General features: G+C 37.0%; 2 protein-coding genes across 11 annotated transcripts in view; one reads left to right on the top strand and one right to left on the bottom strand.

Annotated features, from left to right (window-relative positions):
• The window catches only part of CCNH (cyclin H), a 28,760-nt gene extending 12,406 nt beyond the window's left edge, over positions 1–16,354 (top strand). For 4 of the 8 annotated variants that reach the window (XM_037032355.1, XM_037032361.1, XM_037032360.1 and 1 more), the window contains 3 exons: positions 6,384–6,454; positions 8,931–9,042; positions 11,725–11,995. In XM_037032355.1, the coding sequence (XP_036888250.1) occupies positions 6,384–6,454; positions 8,931–9,042; positions 11,725–11,980 (439 nt within the window). In that variant the 3' untranslated portion in view covers positions 11,981–11,995. Of the gene's footprint in view, positions 1–6,383; positions 6,455–8,930; positions 9,043–11,724; positions 11,996–12,375; positions 12,950–13,875; positions 13,887–13,964 lie in introns of those variants that run through there. The other 4 variants (XM_037032363.1, XM_037032356.1, XM_037032357.1 and 1 more) reach the window with 4 other exon arrangements.
• RASA1 (RAS p21 protein activator 1) overlaps positions 12,238–22,001 on the bottom strand; it is a 120,642-nt gene continuing 110,878 nt past the window's right edge. The window contains exons 23-25 of one of the 3 annotated variants that reach the window (XM_037032353.1): positions 19,411–19,488; positions 16,986–17,120; positions 12,238–12,483 (exon numbers count right to left, since the gene is read on the bottom strand). In XM_037032353.1, the coding sequence (XP_036888248.1) occupies positions 12,433–12,483; positions 16,986–17,120; positions 19,411–19,488 (264 nt within the window). In that variant the 3' untranslated portion in view covers positions 12,238–12,432. Of the gene's footprint in view, positions 12,484–14,423; positions 16,033–16,985; positions 17,121–19,410; positions 19,489–22,001 lie in introns of those variants that run through there. The other 2 variants (XM_037032352.1, XM_037032354.1) reach the window with 2 other exon arrangements.

Below are 22,001 nucleotides of genomic sequence, written 5' to 3'. Positions count from 1 at the left end.
TTCTGTCTGGATAATCTATCTGTTGATATTAATGAGGTGTTAAATTTCCCTACTATTACTGCACTAGTTTATTTACCCCTTGTGTCCATCCATATTTGGTGTTTAAAATTTTTTAAAGATTTTATTTATTTTTGAAAAGGGGAAGGGAAGGAGAAAGGGGGGGGAGAGAAACAATGATGTGTGAGAGATACATCCATCTGCTGCCTCTTGCACACCCCCAACTGAGGACCCACCTGNCTGGTCTAATATTTCATTTAAGGTCACTGTTTCCTTGTGGGTTTTCTGTCTGGATAATCTATCTGTTGATATTAATGAGGTGTTAAATTTCCCTACTATTACTGCACTAGTTTATTTACCCCTTGTGTCCATCAATATTTGGTGTTTAAAATTTTTTTAAGATTTTATTTATTTTTGAAAAGGGGAAGGGAAGGAGAAAGGGGGGGGGGAGAGAAACAATGATGTGTGAGAGATACATCCATCTGCTGCCTCTTGCACACCCCCAACTGAGGACCCACCTGCAACCCAGTCATGTGCCCTGACTGGGAATCAAACCGGCAGTCTTTCTGTTCACAGGCTGGCACTCAGCCCACTGAGCCACACCAGCCAGGGCAATATTTGCTTTAGATGTTTAGATGCTCCTACATTGGGTGTGTAAGTATTTACAGTGGTTATTATATGTCCTCTTGTTGGACTATTGTCTTTATCATTATGAAATATCCTTCTTTGTCTCATGTTATATATAGCCTTTGTTATATAAAAAGTCTATTTTGTCTGATATAAAAATTGCTACCCCACATTTTTTGGTTGTTTCCATTTGCATGAAATATCTTTATCCATCCCTTTATTTTCAGTCTGTGTGTGTCTTTCAGCTGAAGTAGGTCTCTTGTAGGCAACGTACGTATGGGTCCTGTTTTCTAATCCATTCAGCTACCCTGTGTCTTTTGATTACACCATTTGTTCCAATGTATATTTAAAGTAATTATTGATAAGTATATTGCCATTTTATTGTTTCTGATTGTTTTTGTAGTCTTCTTTTCTTGTCCTCTTACTCTCTTGTGTGATTTTCTGTAGTTTTGTGTTAGGTTCTTTTTGCTTCATTTCTTATATATCTCTATAGATTTTTGATTTGTGGTTACCATGTGCTTCATATATACCAAGCTGTGTTTATAGCAGTCTATTTTAAATTGATGGTTGCCTAAGTTTGAACACAATCTATAAACACTCCCATTTTAACTCACTCCTTCCATATATATCTATTCTATTTTTTTAATTGATTTTGAGAGAGAAAGATGAAAACATTGATTTGCTGTTACACTTATTTAAGCATTCATTGGTTGATTCTTGCACCTGGACCAGGAATTGAACCCACAGCCTTGGTGTATCAGGACAATACTCTAAGCAACTGAACTACCTGGGCCAAGGCTCATGTTTGGGTTTGTCATTATTGCTGCTTTTATGTGTGTCTGTTAGTGTGTATTCTTTGATTTTCTGTTACAATTACTCATGATCTTACTACTTTTGTCTTTTAGCCTTCACGCTGGGTTTTTGTTTGTTGACCCACTGCTTTTATTGTGCTTGTCTTCATTAGAGGGTTTTTTTTTTGCTACATTTTCTTATTCATATTTTTTACTCTTTCTTAAAGAATTTCCTCTAACATTACTTGTAATACTGGTTTAGTATTGATGAACTCCTTTAGCTTTATCTTGTCTGGAAAACTCTGACTTTTCTTCAAGTGGAATAATATTGGTTGTAAGTCCTTGCTTTTCATCCTTTTGAATTATTTTTTGCCAATCCCTCTGGCCTGCAGAGTTTATGTTGAGAAACAGGCTGACCACCTCGTGGGAGCTTTCTTATACATGACTGTCTGCTTTTCTCTTGTTACTTTTAAGGTTCTCTCTTTGTCTTTTCTACTTTAGGCATTTTAGTTATGATCTTTCTTGATGTGGGCCTCTTTGAGTTCATCTTGTTTGGTTCTCTGTGCACTTCCTGGATTCGTGTCTCTTACGTCCACCAGGTTTGCAAGTTTTCCATCATCATTTCCTCAAACAGGTTCTCAGTCCCTTGCTCTTACTTTTCTTGCTCCGGTACTCCAGTGATGCAGGCAGTGTAAGCTGATCCAGGAGTTCCTTAAACTATCCTCACTTTTTAATTTTTTTCTTTTTGCTGTTCTGATATTTTTTGCTACCTACTCTTCCCAGTCACTGATTTGATCCTTTGCTTTATCTAATCTGCTGTTGGTTGCATCGCATGATTTTTTTCTGTTACTGTATTCTAATTTTTTGACCGGTTCTTCTTTATGGTTTCTCTTTGTGTATCTTTTTTCATCCCTTTACTTCTAGTCTGTATGCACCTTTCAATCTGAAGTCTCTTGTAGACAGCACATGTAAGGGTCTTGTCTTCATAACCACTCAGCCATCCATTCAGTCTTCTGATTGAAGCATTTAATCCATTTGCACTTAATTATTCATAGATATGTATTTATGGTTACCATTTAGTTTACTACCATTGTATTTCCAAATTTATTACTATTTTTTCATACTTTTTTATTTCCTTCTTAAACAAAGACCCTTTAACATTTCTTGTAATAATGGTTTGGTTGTGATGAACTCCTTTAGCTTTTTCTTGTCTGGGAAGCTCTTTATCTGTCCTTCCATTCTAAATACAGTTTTACTGGGCAGAATAATCTCACTTGTAGGTCCTTGCTTTTCTTCACTTTGAAAAATGTAGACCTTCTGGCCTACAAAGTTTCTGTTGAGAGATTGGCTGTCCGTCTATGGGAGCTCCCTTGTTGGTCAGTAACTGCTTTCTTCTTGCCTTAAGATTCTCTTTGTCTTCTGCCTTTGCATTTTAATTATGATGTGTCTTGGTGTGGGCCTCTTTGGGTTCCTCTAGTGTGGGCCTCTGCACTTCCTGGACTTTGGGGGGTTTTTTCCCCTTCACCAGGTTAGGGAAGTTTTCAGTCATTATTTCTTTAAATAGGTTCTCAGTCCCATGCTGTCTCTTTTTCTGTTCTGGTACCCCTAAGATGTGGATTTTGCTACATCTTTAAACTTTCCTCTCATTTTTTGAAATTCTTTTTCCTTTCTGCTGCTCTGAATGTTTGTTTTCTGCTACCTTGTCTTCCCAGTCGTTGCTTCAGTCCTCTGCTTTGTCTGGTTTGCTGTTGATTCCTTCTAGTGTATTCTTCATTTCAGTTGTATTCTTCATTTATGACTGGCTCTTTTTTATCATTTCTATATACTTCAAAAAATTTTTTTCCAAGTTCTCCCTATGTTCGTTGGGTATTTTTATAACTTGTTTTGAACTCTATCTGCTAGTTTGGTTGCTTTCATTTCATTTAATTACTTTTCCTTTTTCTGGAGATTTCTTTCATTCTTTTATTTGGGACATGTTGCTTTGTCTTGCCATTTTGGCTGCCTGTGCTTCAATGGATTTAGGTAGATAATGGCAATGCCTTCCAGTGTTGGTATGGTGGCCTTAAGTAGTAGATGTTCTGTAGGGCCCAGTTGCTCAGCGTAGCAAGTCCCAGAGCTGGGCACTCCAGGTGTGCTCCCCTACCCCCTGTGTGAGCTATGTGTACCCTCCTGTTGTAGTTGAGCCTTGACCGCTGTTCATGAATGGGAGGGATCAACCCTCAGGGTGACTGACAAATAGAGGGGTGGAGGTGCTGTGCAAGGCCTGACCCTACAGAGCAGAAATTGCTTCAGCATGGCTCTGGTTGTGGCCGAGTCTTCCCCTTGAGAGTGTCACTCATGGAGTGCTCAGGTGGTACTCCATCATGGTCTGAAGCTGGCTACAGTGTGCACTGCCTGTGGGGCCTCCCAATAGGTGCAGGCCAAGGTAAGCCACCATCTGTGCTCTTCCAGGGCCACCCAGCATGGGCTACAAAGTGATCTGTGGATGGCTGCTACTTGAGCAGGGCTAGAGCTGCCCAGGAGAGGCCAGGCTGTGAACCAAGTTCTGCTGTTACTGGTGCCAAGCCTGGGGATACTTAGCAGGAGGTATGTGGCACACTGAGGTCAGATGTTGCTTGTTTGGGGTTTGTGAACCTTGAGAGAATATAGGAAAGTCCACAGTATGAACCAAAACAATGTTTGTATGGATAACCCACTGGAAGTGTCTTAGGGCCACAAGTTGGGTGGGATAGGATCTCAGGAAATTTCAAGGGTAGGGTGGACAGTGTTAGGTTATTGTTGGATTCAGATCTTATGCTTATCTGCATCTCCAAGGGGAGGGCTCAGCAAAGGAACAATGGCTTCCGCCAGCACTTCTGTCTGGGAAAAAGCCGCTTCTCCAGCCCTCATCCCAAAGCCAGACAGTCCCTCCCTGCATGTCCCTGGTGCCTTTCGAGCTGCTCTACCAGCACTGGGGCTCAGAATGAGTCTGAGTGAGTCCATGCAGAAGGCCCTTAGGATCACGTGGATTCTAGAAGCCCCCCATTTTACTCAGCCATAATCTGCTAGATTTCTCAGCCAGAAGTTATGGGGTCTTCCCTTTTTAGCACTAGAACCCTGGGCTAGGGATCCTGGTGTGGGGCCGGGATGCCTCACTCCTCAGGGGGAACCACCATATCGGAAGTGTCCCTTGTGATTTTTAACTACCATGTGTGGGTATGAGACCGGCCCATTAAGAATCGCCGCCCCTTCTGCTTATCTTATAGTGGCTTCTTTATATCCTTATTTATAGGACTTATATTCGGCTAGATTTCAATGATGGCTGTCCTGTAGTTGTGGGAGGATGCCAGTACTGTGTTTACCTATTCCTCCTCTTGAATGGAGGCCTCCCTTGTATTTCTTAATCTCCACACATGGCTGATGGAGCAGCCCGTTTTGTGCCTCTCACCCTTTTTACCCGTCTGGACATGACTTCCTCTTTCTGTGCTTGGTTATAGCAGTTCTGGTCACCTAGTTTCCAGATGGTTTTCTGTGATGTCTCTAGAATTTTGTTGTGGTTTTGATATAGTCGCTGAGGAGGTGAGCACACATTTACTCCATCATCCTGAAGGGAGGAGAGTAGGATGTTGCTTTTACATCATGACTGGTTTCAAAAAGGGGCGGCCCTTGTGCTGTGGGGTATTCTGGGTGACGCTGCAGAGCATCAGTCATAGGAGGTTCTGGTACTAGTTCCCGGGCTGCTGCTTTTCATTGGGCTTAGAGTTTCATTTGTTTCCTCATTGGACTTCTTTTAGATATTCTGGCTTGCCTATGTTGGTTTTTTTTAACCAAAATATTAAAATCTAATTCAGGATCAAGATTAAAAGTTGCTAACTTGAAAGTGTTTCCCAGAGTTAAAGAATGTGTGACTCTAACTCTTAGAATGTATTACTTCTGTGCTTAAAAAGGAGTTTTAGAGGGAAAAAGGGAAAAGAAAAATGAATTGTTATTTTGAGTTACTAGTAACGGGAAATGTATTAGTGGTTAAGGGAGTTACTGATTTCCATATCTGAAGTTAATTCCCACAATAGATGATGAAGCTCTCTTCAAAATTTGCAACATAACTTATCTTTCTAGTTTAAAAACACATAGCAACACTGTTTCTTAAAGAACTGTCTTTCTATTTTTGTAACTTTATTTTTCCCAAGAGAAAACTGATTATTTCTTGCATTCATGTTTGAAATATTACTTATGCCTTGAGAATCTTTTCACTTGGGCTGTGTTATCAATTATAGATCAAGTTCAGGTACATAAAACCTCAGAATAAACACTTCACTGTAAAAATGATACTTTCATATTATTGTCATTGGTTCTAAGAATGGATAATTGGGCTTTAAATCCATTGATGAAGTAGTAGTAACACTTTTGGTCTGGACTCATGCAAGTAAGATATGACAGAATTGTAAGGCATGGGGCAGGGCTCATATTCCTATTCGTTTGAATAGCCGTAGTCCAAGAAGAGTAACTATAATTAGCATAGGGTTGGCATTAAAGAGAGAGGAATCCTTACCAATGCCAGGCTCCTGCTGTGGTATTTTTCGCTCTGTGACTTTGGGCAAGTTACATGCTCATGACTTGTCTGCCCCTGATGCTCAGATTCCTCATCTGTAAAATGAGGTCAGACTCATAAAGTTTATACATTAAACACTTACCATTAAAAGAAATGACTGTTGCTATTATTAATTTCATTCCTCTAAAAGCTTATATATTACAGGTACTAAGTGAACTTTGAATATTAAACATCTTTTAATTTAAGTTGTAAATCTGTAAGACTATAAGAGCTATGGGTTATAGTTTTAGAGTTTAAATTATTGTTTTTTAATACTTTGTAAATAAATTAATTTTAAAATTGACCTGGGTGATGAAATGAACATGAAGGAGAATAATTTGTCAGGTTTTCTCAAGATGTTATATGTCTCCAATAGATTAAAACTTTCTTCTTTTTACCAGTTATTTATCGGAAACTCTGATGCTAAAAGAGAACAGAACTTGCTTATCACAGTTACTAGATATAATGAAAAGTAAGTAAAAGAATATTTTACAAAATATTTTATAACTAACCTACTTTGTAAAATATCATCTTGATATTAACTTGAGATAACAGATTGTTGTTATACTTAGTTTCATTGAATTATGGTATCTTGGACCCATGAAGGATATATTGGTGAGGAACAAATAAAAGGTACATGAAAAGACAGAATTTCACACACACAGAACTTAAAGTAAAAATATAATCACATTCAGAAAGGCTTGAGTTTCAGGACAGGGTTCTTTTCAAATGTACACAAATATGTGATAGGCACTGGAAAAGATCCAAAGGGAACTACATTTATGTATATTATTTAAATTTGGAGTATCTGTTTTGTAGATAAGTCAGCTTTAGTTAATGTGTCATTTGCTGATCATTTTGTCAGCTGGTATTACAGGAACTGTGGTTTCCAACCGGGTGCAGTTTTTGCAGTCTCTCTCCATATTTTTGGCTGTCACAACTGGGGATTGGTGGTGGCTGCTACCACCATGTAGTGAGTGGTAGTAAGAATGTCACTAAATATCTTAAATTCAGTGTACCCCCTTGGCAAGCTGAAAAATGGCTCCCCAAAAGATATTCCTGTCCTAATCCCTATAAATTTTACTTATATGGGGGCGGGGGAGGTTTTTGGAGATGTGATAAAGGATCTTGAGAGGGGGAGATGATCACAGATTGGCCAGGTAGGGTCTACTTACTACAGAACGGCAGAGAGGGAGGTTTGACCCAGAGAGGCAATGTGAAGACAGCAGAGATTTGACGATGCCAGGGTTGAAAACGAGTGATATGGCCACCAGCTGCCACCAGAAGCTGGGCAGAGGGAGGGATGATTTCCCCCCAGAGCCTCCAGAGGGTGGCCAGGCCAGCATTTTGATTGTGGCCTAGTGAAGTTGATTTCAGACTCCTGGGCTTCAGAACCAAGAGAAAGTACATTTCTGTTGTCTTGAGCCTTACTAAATTTGTGGTAATTTTTAACAGTAGCCTCAGGAAAGTAATGTAGGCCCTTACAACAAAGAATTCTCCAGCCCAGACTATCAGTAGTGATGTTGAGAAACCCTGTTTTAGGGGCTGTGTAAAACCTCCACTTGAAGGATCAGCCAGATTAGCCAGCCCTATTATTCTTGCCTGTCATATAGAATGCTCATGGCTGCGAGGCTACTCTACAATAAAAAGTCAATTGTGTTTATCCCTAAAACTTCTCGTGCCGGTATTTTTGTTAATTAAACTTATACTTTAATTAAATGCTGACTAAAGTATGAGGTTGAAGATCTTCATCTCAGATGATAGTAGTAAATGGGTGTAATTCTTATGTTTTCAAAGTTAAGATGCTTCAGGACATAGAAGTATCATTTCTTGATAATGGTTTGAAATGATCTTTAGGGCATTCCTTTTTAATTGAATGATGTATTTGTGACTTATGAATCATAAAACTGTAGGTCTTCTGTTATATGACTCAGAGGGTTCACTTCCAAAGCTAACTGTGATTTGGCCATTGTTAATGAGGATCATAGAATTTATTAGGTAGAATGGACCTTAAAGATAACCTACTGTGATCATTTCATAGCTGACAGTTTTATTGCTGATTTCTTCTCAGTACCTTAATTTTACTCCACTTATTTTAATATGAAGAATAGCTCTTGCTAAAATACTCAGAGCTTTAACAATATTAAGGTATCTTATTCATAATTTTTCAGAACAAAGATATTACCCTAAGAGTGTTGAGTCACAAGTGTTGAGTTGAAAACATTGCTTTATTTGCATAATGAAATAAGTCAGTGAAATAGTCATTTGGAACACGTGGCTGGCTAATAATAAGCCCTGGATCTCTCATCATTCCCTTGACAGATCTTGAGATTTATATTCTTTGGTTTATTGCCATTGAATATACAGTTCAGGTAGAGGATGTTTCTGCAGTTAGAGTCACTGACAGTAGTTTGCTTTTAGCTTAAAAGGACATTTTTATTTTCTTGGTGCAGTTTCATTGAATAGGTTCTATATTTTACTGAAGCAAAGAATCATTGATTAACACATTTTTACTAAGTATCCTCCCTTTATTGGGTGTTATGTAATAATGGTTTCCTTTGTGTACAAGAAGTACACTCTTGACCCACTATTTGTAGCAAAGAATGTTACGAATATGGTTGATGGCAGGAAACTGTGTTCACTAAATGATGTGAGCCCTACTGTAGGGATTTTGAAAGCCTTACAACAGCAAAAAGTGACGGCAGTAGGATTTTAAAAAATAGTAGATTGTAGAGTGTGCTTACCTTGATGCTATGTATATGGGCTAAGCAGCAGACAGCTCTAATTACTTGAGCTGCAAGTATGGTGTTCACTTGTTACAAAGCAGAAGATAAATCCAGAAAAGGCGTCAAGTGGTTGTTACGTAACAAGATGGGAAAATATCCAGCTCCCTTGAGAACAAGGCTCTTTATTATCACACATAAATCCTTTTTTGATCTTCACCACAGGCATGAGAAACTTGGTAAAAAAATATGAACCACCCAGACCCGAGGAAGTTGCTGTTCTGAAACAGAAGTTGGAGAGATGCCACTCTGCTGAGCTAGCTCTTAACCTAATTACGTAAGTAGTTGTGAGTGTTGTTCAAAAATAGATATGGGAATCCCTGACCCTTTCCTGTCTTTTTCATTTCTAGATTCTTTGCAGGTGTACAATCTTATCTAAGGAATAAGTGTACTGTTCCAGACTTATTTCTGTTAGCTACTCTAGAGAAACTTGGTGTATTTTCTTTCAGTGGTGAAATTTTACATTGAGGATAGAACTGATAGGGAATGTGCTGTTTTTTGTTTGCTTTTTTGCAGCCACAAAGAAAACCCATAATGTCTTTCACTGATTTGTAGGCTGAATGTGGAAATCACATATTCAGGACCGTCATGCTCTGCAAATTGAAGGACCTACTCAAACCTAGTCTTTTAAGAGTTTAAACAGTTGGGAATCTGGGCATAAAACTGCAAACCATGGTTTGGCACAGACCTTAAAACGGGTGGATTTCACTCCTGGGTCCTCAGTAATTAACAGGAATGTTGACTGGAATGAAGGTACAGTAGTCCCCCTCTTGTCTAGTTTGGCTTTCTGGGTTTTTCTCAGTTGTGGTCCAAAAATATTAAATGGAAAGTTCCAAAAATAAACAATTCATACATTTTAAGTTGTGCACCATTCTTAGTGTAATGAAGTCTTGTAGCATCCCACTCTGCTCCCCGTGGGATGTGGCTCACCCCTTTGTCCAGCATATCCAAACTGTATGTCCAGTACAAGAAGATGATTTGAGACCACACAACTTAATGCAGTATGTTGTTATAATTGTTTTTATTTTATTATTGTTGTTAATCTCTTATTGTGCCTAACTTAGAAATTAAACTTTATCATAGGTTTGTATCAATAGAAAAACAGTATATTACAGGTCTGGTACTATGTGTGGTTCCAGTCATCCACTGTCTTGGAATGTGTTCTCTGCAGGGCGGACTACTGAATTACAGTACTGGTAATTTTCTTTTCATCGTGATTTGAAATGGACTTAAACCAGGGCTTGGCATACTGTATAGCCCATGGGCCAAATCCAGGTCACTTCTAGCTTTTGGAAATAGTTTTATTGGAATATAACCACACCCATTGGTTTGCATATTGTCTATGGCTGTTCGCACACTACAGAAGAGCTGGGTAATTGTGGCAGAAACTGGCTGTTGTGGCCTACAAGGCCTAATATAATCATCTGGCCCTTCAGCCAGAACTTTTTCAACCTCCAGATTAGACCACAGCACTACTATTAATTCTGCCCTTCTAGCTAGGTAATGGAATGGGCCATCATCCAAAATTCTTCATCGCCAGAGTTTACATCTTACTCAGATTACCATCCACTTTGTACTGTGCCAAGCAACTTCTACATTTCTGAGTACTTTAGGGGTGCTTCTCAAATTAAAGGACTTTGTTTTTTAAATTCACTTTACTTTTGTAAAATATAACAAATTACTAGAAAATTAATAAAAGGCATACAATATAAGCTTACATTTTATTAGATTCAACAGTCATTGTTTATCACATTTCTGTAAAGGTTTCTAAACACAGTTTCATTATGGACCACTTCATAAGCGCTACTTTAGGATAACCTGTTTTCCTTAGTCTTTAAAATTCTTACATCATTTTTACTATATAAGTAGTAACTATGTCATCATTGTTATAGGCAATCGGCACAGGTATACTAAAGTTTTCTGACTAAAAACCCAGATGCTAGTTTGGTCCTCAGAAATAATTTACAGTTTACCTTTGCCAACCTTTTCTCTGTGTGTGTGTGTGTGTTGTGTGTAGGAAATTAAGAGTTTTTTTCCCATTAATATTTTCACACACATTGTACGACATTTAATAGTATTAATCTTTAACTCATGTCTGTCTTGGTGAAAAAATATCATCTTTGTACTTTAACTTACATTTCCCTTATTACTATGAGGCTTTAACGTTTGTTTTACAGTCATTTGTCTGTCTTCTGTATTGCTTACTTAAACCCTTGACTAATTTTCTGGTGTTATTTTGATTTCTAGTTCTGGGTTTTACATATTCATCTTATTAAATATATTACACACCTATTTCCTATGCTTTCACTTTATGATATATAAAATCAGTCATTTAGTCATTTCCTTTATGCTTTTATATCAAAATACCTTTTCTTAACCTAAATTAATCTACATTTTATTTTAACTTTTCAGCTGTTTAAACCATCTACAATTGTTTGTGAATGGTTTGAGGTAGATATCTCATATTTTCAAATCAACAATTATATCAGCCATTTTTAATATTTCATAATTTTTCTATTTATATTAAATATTTATTACAGATTAAATTCTCAGGGTTTTTTTACCTGTCTGCTCTAATCATTTTAATCTGTTTAACTGTTTGCAAATATACTTTTAGTTACCATAGCTTTTACATATAATGTTTTGATGAGAACTGAGATATAATCAGACATGGTTCCCACACTTCTTTTTCAGATTCCTTTTGCTATTTTTGCATAATCTTTCCCAGGTCAGAGTTAGATTTGATGAGTTCCATGAAAATTTGTATTAGGATTTTAATTAGAATTACATTAAATTTAAAGTTGACTTTGAAAGATAGTCTTCATAATTATTCATCTCTTTCCACGTATCCAGGCCTTGTTCTACGATAGAGAGATAATACTTCATATAGCCTTGCTCGTTTATTTTACAGTTATGTGGCCAGTTGTTAGACTGCTTATTGATGGTTGCCTAATTACAGGAAGAAAAGGAAAGGCTATGAAGATGATGATTATGTCTCAAAGAAGTCCAAACATGAGGAGGTATGTTCTCCAGAGGTAAACAAGTTACTGTGCATTCTGTGTGACCGTAATATTAAGATTGTATTGTTCCAGAGTGCAAAAATTTGTATGTGCCATATATACATATGGGTTGGAAAGCCTTCATTTTTTTTGCATCCTTCATGTGCATGGCCCGTCACTACAGAGATTTCCCCCTCATTTTTGTATTTGTTCTGAAGCAGCAGAATACTGGACGAAGAATCCTTCTTACAGTCACAAAAAGCAGCAGAGGTTGACATACATGCTATAATATTTTGTTCTATTTTTCACTCTCCAAAGATTCTGCTACTCTTAAAAAAATAGATACACCTGACAAGTCAGATATAAATATATAATCAGAGGCTTCAGGTTACAACTGTAACCGTTATTCCTGTCACTGGAGTAGTTGGATGAGACCATGCCATTGTTATAAGAGTAAACAACTACACATTTTCTTGGTTTGTATACCTTCTGTAATCAGCACGGTAAAGCAAAAGGAGAGTGTTTTCCTAAATTAGGGAGTCGGGGAGATAAACAGTACTGGTTATGCTTCAGTGTGATGATGTCCTTACCACACCTTCTTTCCTTCTCAGGAAGAATGGACCGATGATGACCTGGTGGACTCTCTTTGACCATTCGAAATTGATCTGTCAATGCTTCCAAATCAACAGAAGGATGGAACACTTCAGGCATTTAAATTTCTTTAAAAATGAAATAATGTGAAAGCATCAAAATACAATAAACATTTTTATTTGTTCAGGTTCAGGGTAGCTTTATATGAAGTAAAACATCTTCAAAGGACCCAGAATAGCACCTGGTTTGGATAATCTGCCCCTCCCCCCCATAACTAATATGAAATTTAGTCTTTCCATAGTAGCCAAATGAAACCTGTAGTTTCTTTACCTGTGTTGTTTCAAACAAAATGCAGTAAGAAAACATCCCTTTTGAAAAGAGGCACCATGAAAAACAAAACTTAGTATTCAGCTTTAAACACGCTAAGGAATGCTTTTTGCTCTCCAGAAACCTTTATGTATGGCCTTTCAAATGGCATCCTGCTATTTGTATGTTAGTACTTAATTATACAGAATGTACTTCAACTGTTACATGGTATTGATAGCTTATCCCCACCCAATGTATGGGGATATTTGTTTTTTTCCCCAGTTAACTGAAAACGTCCAAAAGGGATTTCTTTTAATATCGATTTTAGAGATAGAAACATTGATTTCTTGCTCCACTTATTTATGCATTTGTTGGTTAATTCTTGCATGTGCCCTGACCAAGGATCAAACCTTCAACCTTGGCATATGGGGACAGTGCTGTACCACCTATGCTACCCAGCCAGGGTCTCTGAAATGGCTTTTTTTTAAAAGAGGAAATCAATCAAATAAATAGTCTTTAGTAGCTGTCTAGATAAAAAACCGAAGTTGTTAAAGGTAAGGTAGGTAAGTAGCAAATTGTATGTTTGATTTCATAATTAACCTGTTAGATTACCCAAGTGAATGCATATAAATGTGTTACAGTTACTAGAAATTTTTCAAAGTGAATATAAAAATACAAAGGCACAGACTGTGGCACCTAATCAGTTGTGGCTCTGGGCAAGTTACTGAAGCCCTCTGTGCCCATTTCCCAAGGTGAAAAGTGGGGAACATAATACCTGCGCCTCACAGGATTACTTAGAAGAGTGCCTCATACAGGAGTGTTCAACACGTGTGGGCTGTTACAGCACGGTTAGTATTAACTGTCATCTTAACCGTTTTCTACATTGGAACCAAATTCAGACAAAGACCTGTGAAATTTTATGGAACACTGGGTTAAAGGAATTCTGAGAGACTCTCCATCTGTAAGTTGTGTGGACACACCTCTCCGTACTGCTGATGCGTCCCTGGCTGCCCATGCAAGTGTAGGTACCATTTTAATTGCATCATAGTATCTGAGGTCAATATTTACATTACGTGTATTCTCATTTTAGGTATCAGGGGTTGTTTTGTTTTTTAGTTTCCTTCTCATTGAACGGGAGGGATAAGATTTACGGAAGTGTGCTTTACAAACGTGGGAGAAGCCTAAACTGGCACTCCTCCAGTGCAGTCCATCAGGTTAAGTACCAGTGCTGCTAGGCTCCAGACAGGATTCTGCAAGCTGTTCAGATTACTTTCTCTTTTAGGTCACTGCACTTTGGTATCAGAGCAGGGTTCACACTTATCTCAAATTTTCCTACCTCGCCCCAGTTTCAGAGATTTTATTTCATCACTGAACAGCTAGTTATTGCAAGGCCTGCAAGGGTAAACAAGTTTCCTGTTCTAGATAAAGAGACAACATATTAAGAACATAAAAGGCAGAAGAGGAAGTAGCATTTCAGATTGAGGAGCGGCAGGTCAGTATGACAGGCCGGAGGTGTGATTACTGGGAAGGCTCCAGATGCGTAGGACTAGACTTTGAATCTTTCCACATATTGTCAAAATAAGGCATTTTGGAGATGTCACTAATCTACTTTGTCGTCTATCCTGTGAGGGAAGGAGACCCAAGTTGGATACTACTGTGGCAGTCCACTTGAAAAACAAGGGGGATGAAAAGGAAGGAAAGGACACACAAGGAAAACCATGCAAGGGGGTGGAAATGGAACTGAGTCGACATAAATAGTGAATTTTTTTTTGCTCTCGTTATCCAACTGTGACTATAGCTGCACCAGGTCTAGCTGCCTCCACAGAAATAAGTTTATATTGTACAGACATCTTTTAAACCCTCGACTAGTTAAAGTGTTTTTTCCCTATACTTTAATTAGAGGAATAGAGTAAAATGTCGCTCTTGGAATATAGGCCTGTAGGAAATTCCTTTACTGTAGAAAATGTTATCCTTAGTATTTTCCCTTTGGTTCCTGTCTGGCCAACTCTGAAATGCGGCTGCATACTTTTTATATGCCCTCTCCCTTGCACAACTGCAGGAGTGGAGGAACTGTTGCTTAAGAAATACATAATGAAGGAATTAACGTAATCTTCCCAAAGAGACCATTAGAAAAAAAGATGATCTGAAGTTTCATCTTCTCTTTGGGCCTTGCTCTGGTACTAAATTTGAACTATCCCTAAACGAGGAAGAAAGTGAAATTAAATGCTTACCTGTATTTAGAAAGAAGTAATCAATTATTTAATATCCCTTGGTTTTATTTTAACTTAACCCTTGTGAATACTTCACAGAAATACACATACAGAAGCAAATAAAACTATACAAACTAAATACCCAGCAGATACAATAAGTAGTCAGAAGTTCAAAAATGGATAGCTGTTAAAGTGACCGATGAGGTTATTTGCATAACCAAATTCAACTTGGAATAAAAGAATACTTTCAACAAAAAGCATTCTGGTTTTCTTTTTTTTAACACAAAAGAAACATAATCTATAAAATGGCTGAATGGGTTAACATGCATCGATCACTAGTGCAACGACCAACAATATTTATTGAATTCAAACTATTTATGGTTGTAAACATTTAACAAAAAGCATGATGAAAAATCTAAATACAGTCTTTGACAGTCTGAATAAGTGGTATGTTTAAAAAATAAAGCTGATGAGCAATAGATCCATTCTAGAATTTTCTTTCAACAGTTCCAGCAAGAGAATAGCACAGTATTTTTAAAAACTATACAGCAAAGATTGTTCCTATTATAATGGCAAACTCTGGAAACTTTAAATACAAATAAGAGTCATTGAACAGTCAAACGGTCATATTCCCTATCAGGAAGAAGTTACAGTAAGAACAGTCTGCAAATCCAGTTATATTCAATTGATGACAGAATGCTTTTTCTTGTCAGTTGATTTCATAGTTCTTTTTCCGAGAGACAGGAAAACTTTGGCAATTGGATGTACTGAAAATATATTCTCAAAGTTCAACATACAGTCATTTTGTTGTATGAAAGGTGATCTGTACACCAAGGCTCAGAGGTTGGTGAAGATTAATTCCATATGTGGAAAAAGTGCAAATATCCTGCACAGATAGCTTACAAAGCTGCTGGCTCAGTTAGTCACCAGCAGAACCTAGGGCTTTGTTTGCATAGCTCACACATCACTGGAATGTGGAAAGGTGTGCTATTTTTTGGCAAGAGCAGAGGAGACACACGGATGTGAATTACCATGTTGGGCATGTTGAATCCATGCAGAACACTTGGGTGAAGGCTGCTACCTGACATCATTGGTTTTTGTATATTGGTTTTGTTTTTGTTGAAGCAGTTCTGTTATAGCCAGAAGCTTTTTCAGTACGTGCTAGACAAGGAAAAACAGTATGAAAATAATTAACAAATGAAAGCTTAGTCGGAAATTTCAGGGATGGAAACCTGACTTTAAAAAATGCTGTATTACCATTCCACTGAAAACATAAAATTGTCAAAGTTCAGCCTAAGTCCTGAATATATTTGGTGATAATATTTTGGCTAAGATAGCATTTTTGTACACCAAAGTAACTAGAAATTCATTGTTTGGCACACTCTTACCTACTTAGGCTAGAATACAGACTTACCATTATAAATGACACATACATCATTAGCCCAATCAACTTGTGACCAAGAGTGAACACTTTAAAGAATCATGAAAAAAACACTGGGCTTAAAATTAAAACAATATCACCTTTACCTATCTTAGTCTCGATTGGCCCAAATCCTCCAGTAAGAATTTTAATGTTTATGGCAGGTAATACAATAAACCTAGCCCCAGTGCAGCAGGCCCAGGATGCACACTGCCTAAGTTTCTAAGTGACTGGAACCTTAATGAGACTGTTAACTTGTTTTTAGAATCTCAGGTTTAAGATTGGCCTCTATGAGGTTGGCCAGTATAGTGACACTACTCAGGAAGAACTTACTGGTAATGGTGATTTCCAATGTCACACTCTAGAATTTCTGGATCCAGAAATATTTGAATCAAACGTCCTGAATAATTCTCAATGTGTGAATCACTTGGCCATGGACTTACAAGCTTATTTGCCATTTTCACACCACCATTTTGATTATGTAAGTACCAGACTTACATCATCTTAGTCTGAGCCTGTTAAACCCTGTCTGCTGAGATCTTATTATATCATGGTTCATTCTTAAAAATGTAATATAACTGACAAAATAAAAATGTTGACCATTATTCAGCTACTTGTTACCTCTCAGAGGTAACAAGTAGCTGAATAAATGCTAATGGAACATCATTGTCAACAAAGGCTGGCAAAAACCTACCTGCTGTACACCACGCTCATTACTGAGTGTTCGCAGTTCATCTGAATGGGCCACACAAATCTCGTGCAAAGCTGCTAAATCACGGGACAGGTCAGTTCTAGAATGTTCAGTAGTGTCCGGAAGTTCAGGTACATTCTTTAAGAAAATGATAAAACTGAATTTAGAAATATAAACCTTAAACTCTCTTCTAAAAAGAAATCCTACTTTGCTATACTACAATTTGAAACATACAACCCCGTCAAGATATTAAATATTCTCTTAAAGTTCTGTTAAAATTCCAAAGTCTTATAAAATGTAACATTCACTGCTAATTCTGATTAACACAGATTTTGTGACCCCAGTCTCACATCAAAACCAGTTCAATTTCCACAGCATAGCAGAATACTGTACAGTATTACTGCTATTCTTAAATTGATTTCTTAAACTTAATAGTTTTGTGTGTGTTTTTTTAAATTTGGAGCATGCCAAACAATGTAAGTATTATTTGCTATTCTGGATTAAATGCAACCTAAAAAAGCCCCTCCATGCTTTCAGACTGAATTTAATTATTTAGATACTGTAGTTTGCCTAAATTTATCAGCATACATAGATAGTAAAATGTTATCTGTGGTTTATTCCCCAAACACTTACTAATATGTGGAAATGATCAGTGTTAAACTATGGTACTTCAGAAAAGATTCATAAAGTAACAGTCACTTTAGGAAGTTGATAGTAACTTATTAACAGTAAATACTGATGTTATTTGAGCCTCAGAATAAAATTTGACATGGCATCCAGAATGGTGACAATATTTGCTATACATCCCTAAGTACTACAAAACAGTCTCTATAGTGTGAACAATTAGAATGTAATACATTTTTACTTATTAAATGATTCCTTCACTCATTTATTCGGTGAATGAGGGATTATGTGAATGAAGGACACTAGTATTTGCCTTCAGAGAGCTTACAGTCCAGCAAACATGACAGAAGTCAACTGGTAATAGCAACACAGGACTGTAGATGCAGGACATGCAAAGGAAGCAAAACAAAACTCAGGCTTAGGGCTCAGCAAGGCCTTCCTGAAGGGCGGATTTCAGGTGAGTCTTGGAAAGTTAAATGTGATTTACACATGTAGTAAAGGAATAGAAAAAGTAGGAGGAGACTAGAAGAGTATAAGAACACTGGGATTCTATCAGTTTGAAAAGCTAGATTTGCTTTTCCTAGTAATGGCTAACACACGTGCCATGACTAGGAAAGAGAGGAAGCTGGACTATGGACATTTATGACTAAGGAAAAGGAGTCTCAACCATGTGTCTGAAAATCTAGAAATATGGCTTAGAATAAAATGAACTAGCCTTAAATATGGGGTGAACAATTTTAAAATGGCTCCTTAAAATTAAGTAAATATGTTTTTTAATCATTGGCTAACTATATTTTTTGAAACTAGAAATATTTCTATCTTCAAAACTTCCCCAGAGTTCATACATGGAAACATGTTAACATTTGCTTTTATTTCTCTATTTCATTAGAAATATGGAGCTATACTGTAAATAATTTCTTACACACTTTTTTTCAGACCTGAGGTTGCAAACTAGGGGCCCACAAGCAGTACTGATAGGTTTGACTGAACAGTGGTGTAATGCCTGCCTGCTTGTGTTTTTAACTGAATTGAAAATGCATTACAGCAGAACACAGGCAGCTCAGTCTCCTACCCTAGCACTCCCTAATTCCGTACACCTGTCTTACTTCACATATACATGTTCCTTTCCTGGTTTCTGAATACATAAACTGAATTGCTAGTATATTTACTTGGTTTCAGATTTAATCAATATCGGAAAATGTATAACTTAGTAAATTATACTTACTTATAAATTATATAAGTAATTTATACTAAGAAATCCAAGGTCTTAAATATTTTAAAACCCCCTGTTCTTAATTTCATAATCACTATTTTATCTGTAAAGGCTCATAAGACATATAGGTGGTCCTCCTAAGTGAAGTATAACTCCAAATTCGTGGATCCTATTCCTAGAAAGCCGTAAGAACACTTATTTTCCAGTACATTTCTTATTGAACATGGTCAAAACTACGGGCCACCCATCTAGTTTCAGATGCCATGCAACCGCAGCCGAGTAAAAGCAGCTAAAGCAGCAAAGGAATGTCACAACAGTGAGGCAGAACAACTGGCAGAATAATGAAAGACAAAAGTGGAAACTACAAAATGACACAAATTCAAAAAATGCAATAGTGTATGCTTGGTGTAAACCATTTCGTGTAAAAATCAATGGTTAAAACATAGTCAAAATAATTTAAGAAGGGAATCAAAAGTATGAAGCTTTTCCTATAGTTCTGGGTAGAAAATGTTTTTCAAAGTTGCTAAAATGAGTTCAGTCTCAGCTGTCCTAACTAAAGGTCTCAAAGTACTTGAAAAATTGTATACATACCCCAAGTTCATCTAAAAACATGATCATACGATGTTTGTTACTTTTGATGAAAGGATTGACACCTTCCATATAGGGCTCCTAAAAATATAAAAAAAAATACTTACTACATACATCAGAAAACAAATTCTATAAATATTGTCAGATCTATATAATGAAAACCTACATGTACCAAGAATTCTTATAAATCTGTGCCCATCCACAGCAATACATTTCATGCAGTAGCAATATTTTCATTGTAACTAACATAAGTGAACAACTATACTAAGGAACTGAATGTTGTTCAATCTTTATTTTTTTGTTTCCCTTGCCTAATAAGTCAGAAAAAATATTGCTATGAGCACTGTCCAAAATTTTACTGCACGTTTTCTCCTAGGGATTGTACAGTTTGGGGCCTACAATTTAAGTCTTTAATCCACTTTGAATTTATTCTTTGTGGTAAAAGAAGGTGGTCTAGTTTAATTTTTCTGCATGTATCTTTAGCCCATTGTATGTGCTTGCTTCCTCTGTCAAATATTAATTAACTATAAAGTTATGGGTTTACTTGTGGGCTTTCTATTCTGTTCCTTTGGTCTATGTGTCTGTGTTTATGCCAGCACCAGGCTGTTTTGATTATTATGGCCTTATAGTATAGTTTCATGCCAGGTAGTGTGATTCCTCCAACTTTGTTTTTCTTTCTCAGGATCACTGTTGCCATTTGGGGCCTTTTGTAATTCCATATAAATTTTTAAAATAGTCTAATTCTGTGAAATATGTCACTGGTATCTAAAGAAGAATTGCACTAAATGTATAGATGGCTTTGGGTAGCACAGACAATTTAATGATGTTAATTCTTCCCATCCATGAACATGGTACGAGCTTCCACTTATTTATATCTTCTTCAAATCTTCCTTCAGTGTCTTATAATTTTCCAAATACAGGTCTTTCACGTCCTTGGTTTTATATCCTTGATTTATTCCTAGGTATTTCATTCTTTTTGAAGCAATTGTGAATGGGATTTTTTTTAATTTCCCATGGAACTATATCAAATTAAAGTTTTTGCACAGCAAAGGAAACCATCAACAAAATAGAAAGACAACCCACTGAATGGGAGAACATATTTGCAAATACCTCTGCTAAGGGGTCAATATCCAAAATTTGTAAAACTTAGAAAACTCCCACCAAAAAAACAATTCATTAAAAATGGGCAAAGAACCTGAATAGACACTTCTCCAAAGAGGACATACAAATAGCCAACAGACATGAAAAGATGCTCAACATCACTAATCAGCAGAGAAATGCAAATTAAAACCCACAGTGAGCTATCACCTCACACCTGTCAGAATGGCTATCATCAATAAATTAACAAGTCATGGCGAGGATGTGGAGAAAGGGGAATGCTTTTGCACTCTTGGTGGGAATGCAGACCAGTGCAGCCACTGTGGAAAACAGTATGGAGATACCTCAAAGAAATAAAAATGGAACTGCCTTATGACCCAGTGATTCCACTTTGGGGAATTTATACAAAGAAACTCAAAATACTAACTCAAAAGAACACAAGCACTCCTATGTTCATTGCAGCATACAATTGCCAAGATATGGAAACAGCCCAAGTGTCCATCAGTGGATTAATGGATAGAACAACTATGGGATGTTTACCCAATGGTATACTACTCTGCCATAAAGAAAGAAACTTTACCCTTTGTGACAGCATGGATGGACCTGGAGAACATTATCCTAAGTGAAGTAAGCCAGTCAGAGAAAGACAAATACTGTATGATTTCACTCATGTGGAATCTAATGAACAAGCAAAACAGACAAAGACTCAGCAGAATGACAGCTGTGGGGGCAGGGGCGGTTGGGGTACTTAGGTGGTGGTGGGATGATTGAGCAAAAAGGAAAAGGGACTCAAGGACACAGACAACAGTGTGGTGATTGTGGGGAAAGGGGGGCTTACAGGGGATAAATGGTAATAGGAAAAATACAACTGAGAAAGAGACGAGTATTTTGTTGAAAGAACAAATTCTGGAGTGAGAACAAATCAGAACACAAAACCTAGCAGAAACAAATTGCTTATTCTTTAGTTCTGGGTAGAAAATGTTTTTCAAAGTTGTTGCTAAAATGAATTCACTCTCAGCTGTACTAACTATAGGTCCCAAAGTACTTGAAAAATTATATACATACCCCAAGTAACTTACACAAAATAATTACTGATAAACTATTTTTGCCAAGCACTAAGACAAACATAGGCCCCATTTTGAAGTTAGACTCTAGCAGATAGTAGGGAATTAAAATGCAGTTTGATTAAGGACTGCAACAGGATTCAGATAAATTCAAAAGTTAACCTACACATATAAACTGCTCTTCATACTAAAGACAAGTCTATTTTAAAAATATGCTATGTTGTAAAATAGGAAAGGGTTAGTATTAACACAAGTTCTCTTAAAATCAGTAAGAAAAAGAGGATGAGATAAAGACCTCACTGACCAATTCCAAAGAAAAAGACATGAAAAATCAATTTCTCTAAGATTAATGAAATAATAGAATAACATTATGCCTATCTTTCATGAAGACTTACTGAAAGAACAAAAGTCTTCCTAGTAATTTTATTCCAA

Source organism: Sturnira hondurensis, unplaced genomic scaffold (genome assembly GCF_014824575.4).
Source record: "Sturnira hondurensis isolate 20B ecotype Veracruz unplaced genomic scaffold, ASM1482457v3 Scaffold0021354, whole genome shotgun sequence".
NCBI lineage: Eukaryota > Metazoa > Chordata > Mammalia > Chiroptera > Phyllostomidae > Sturnira > Sturnira hondurensis.
This window is presented reverse-complemented; position numbering and strand designations above follow the sequence as displayed.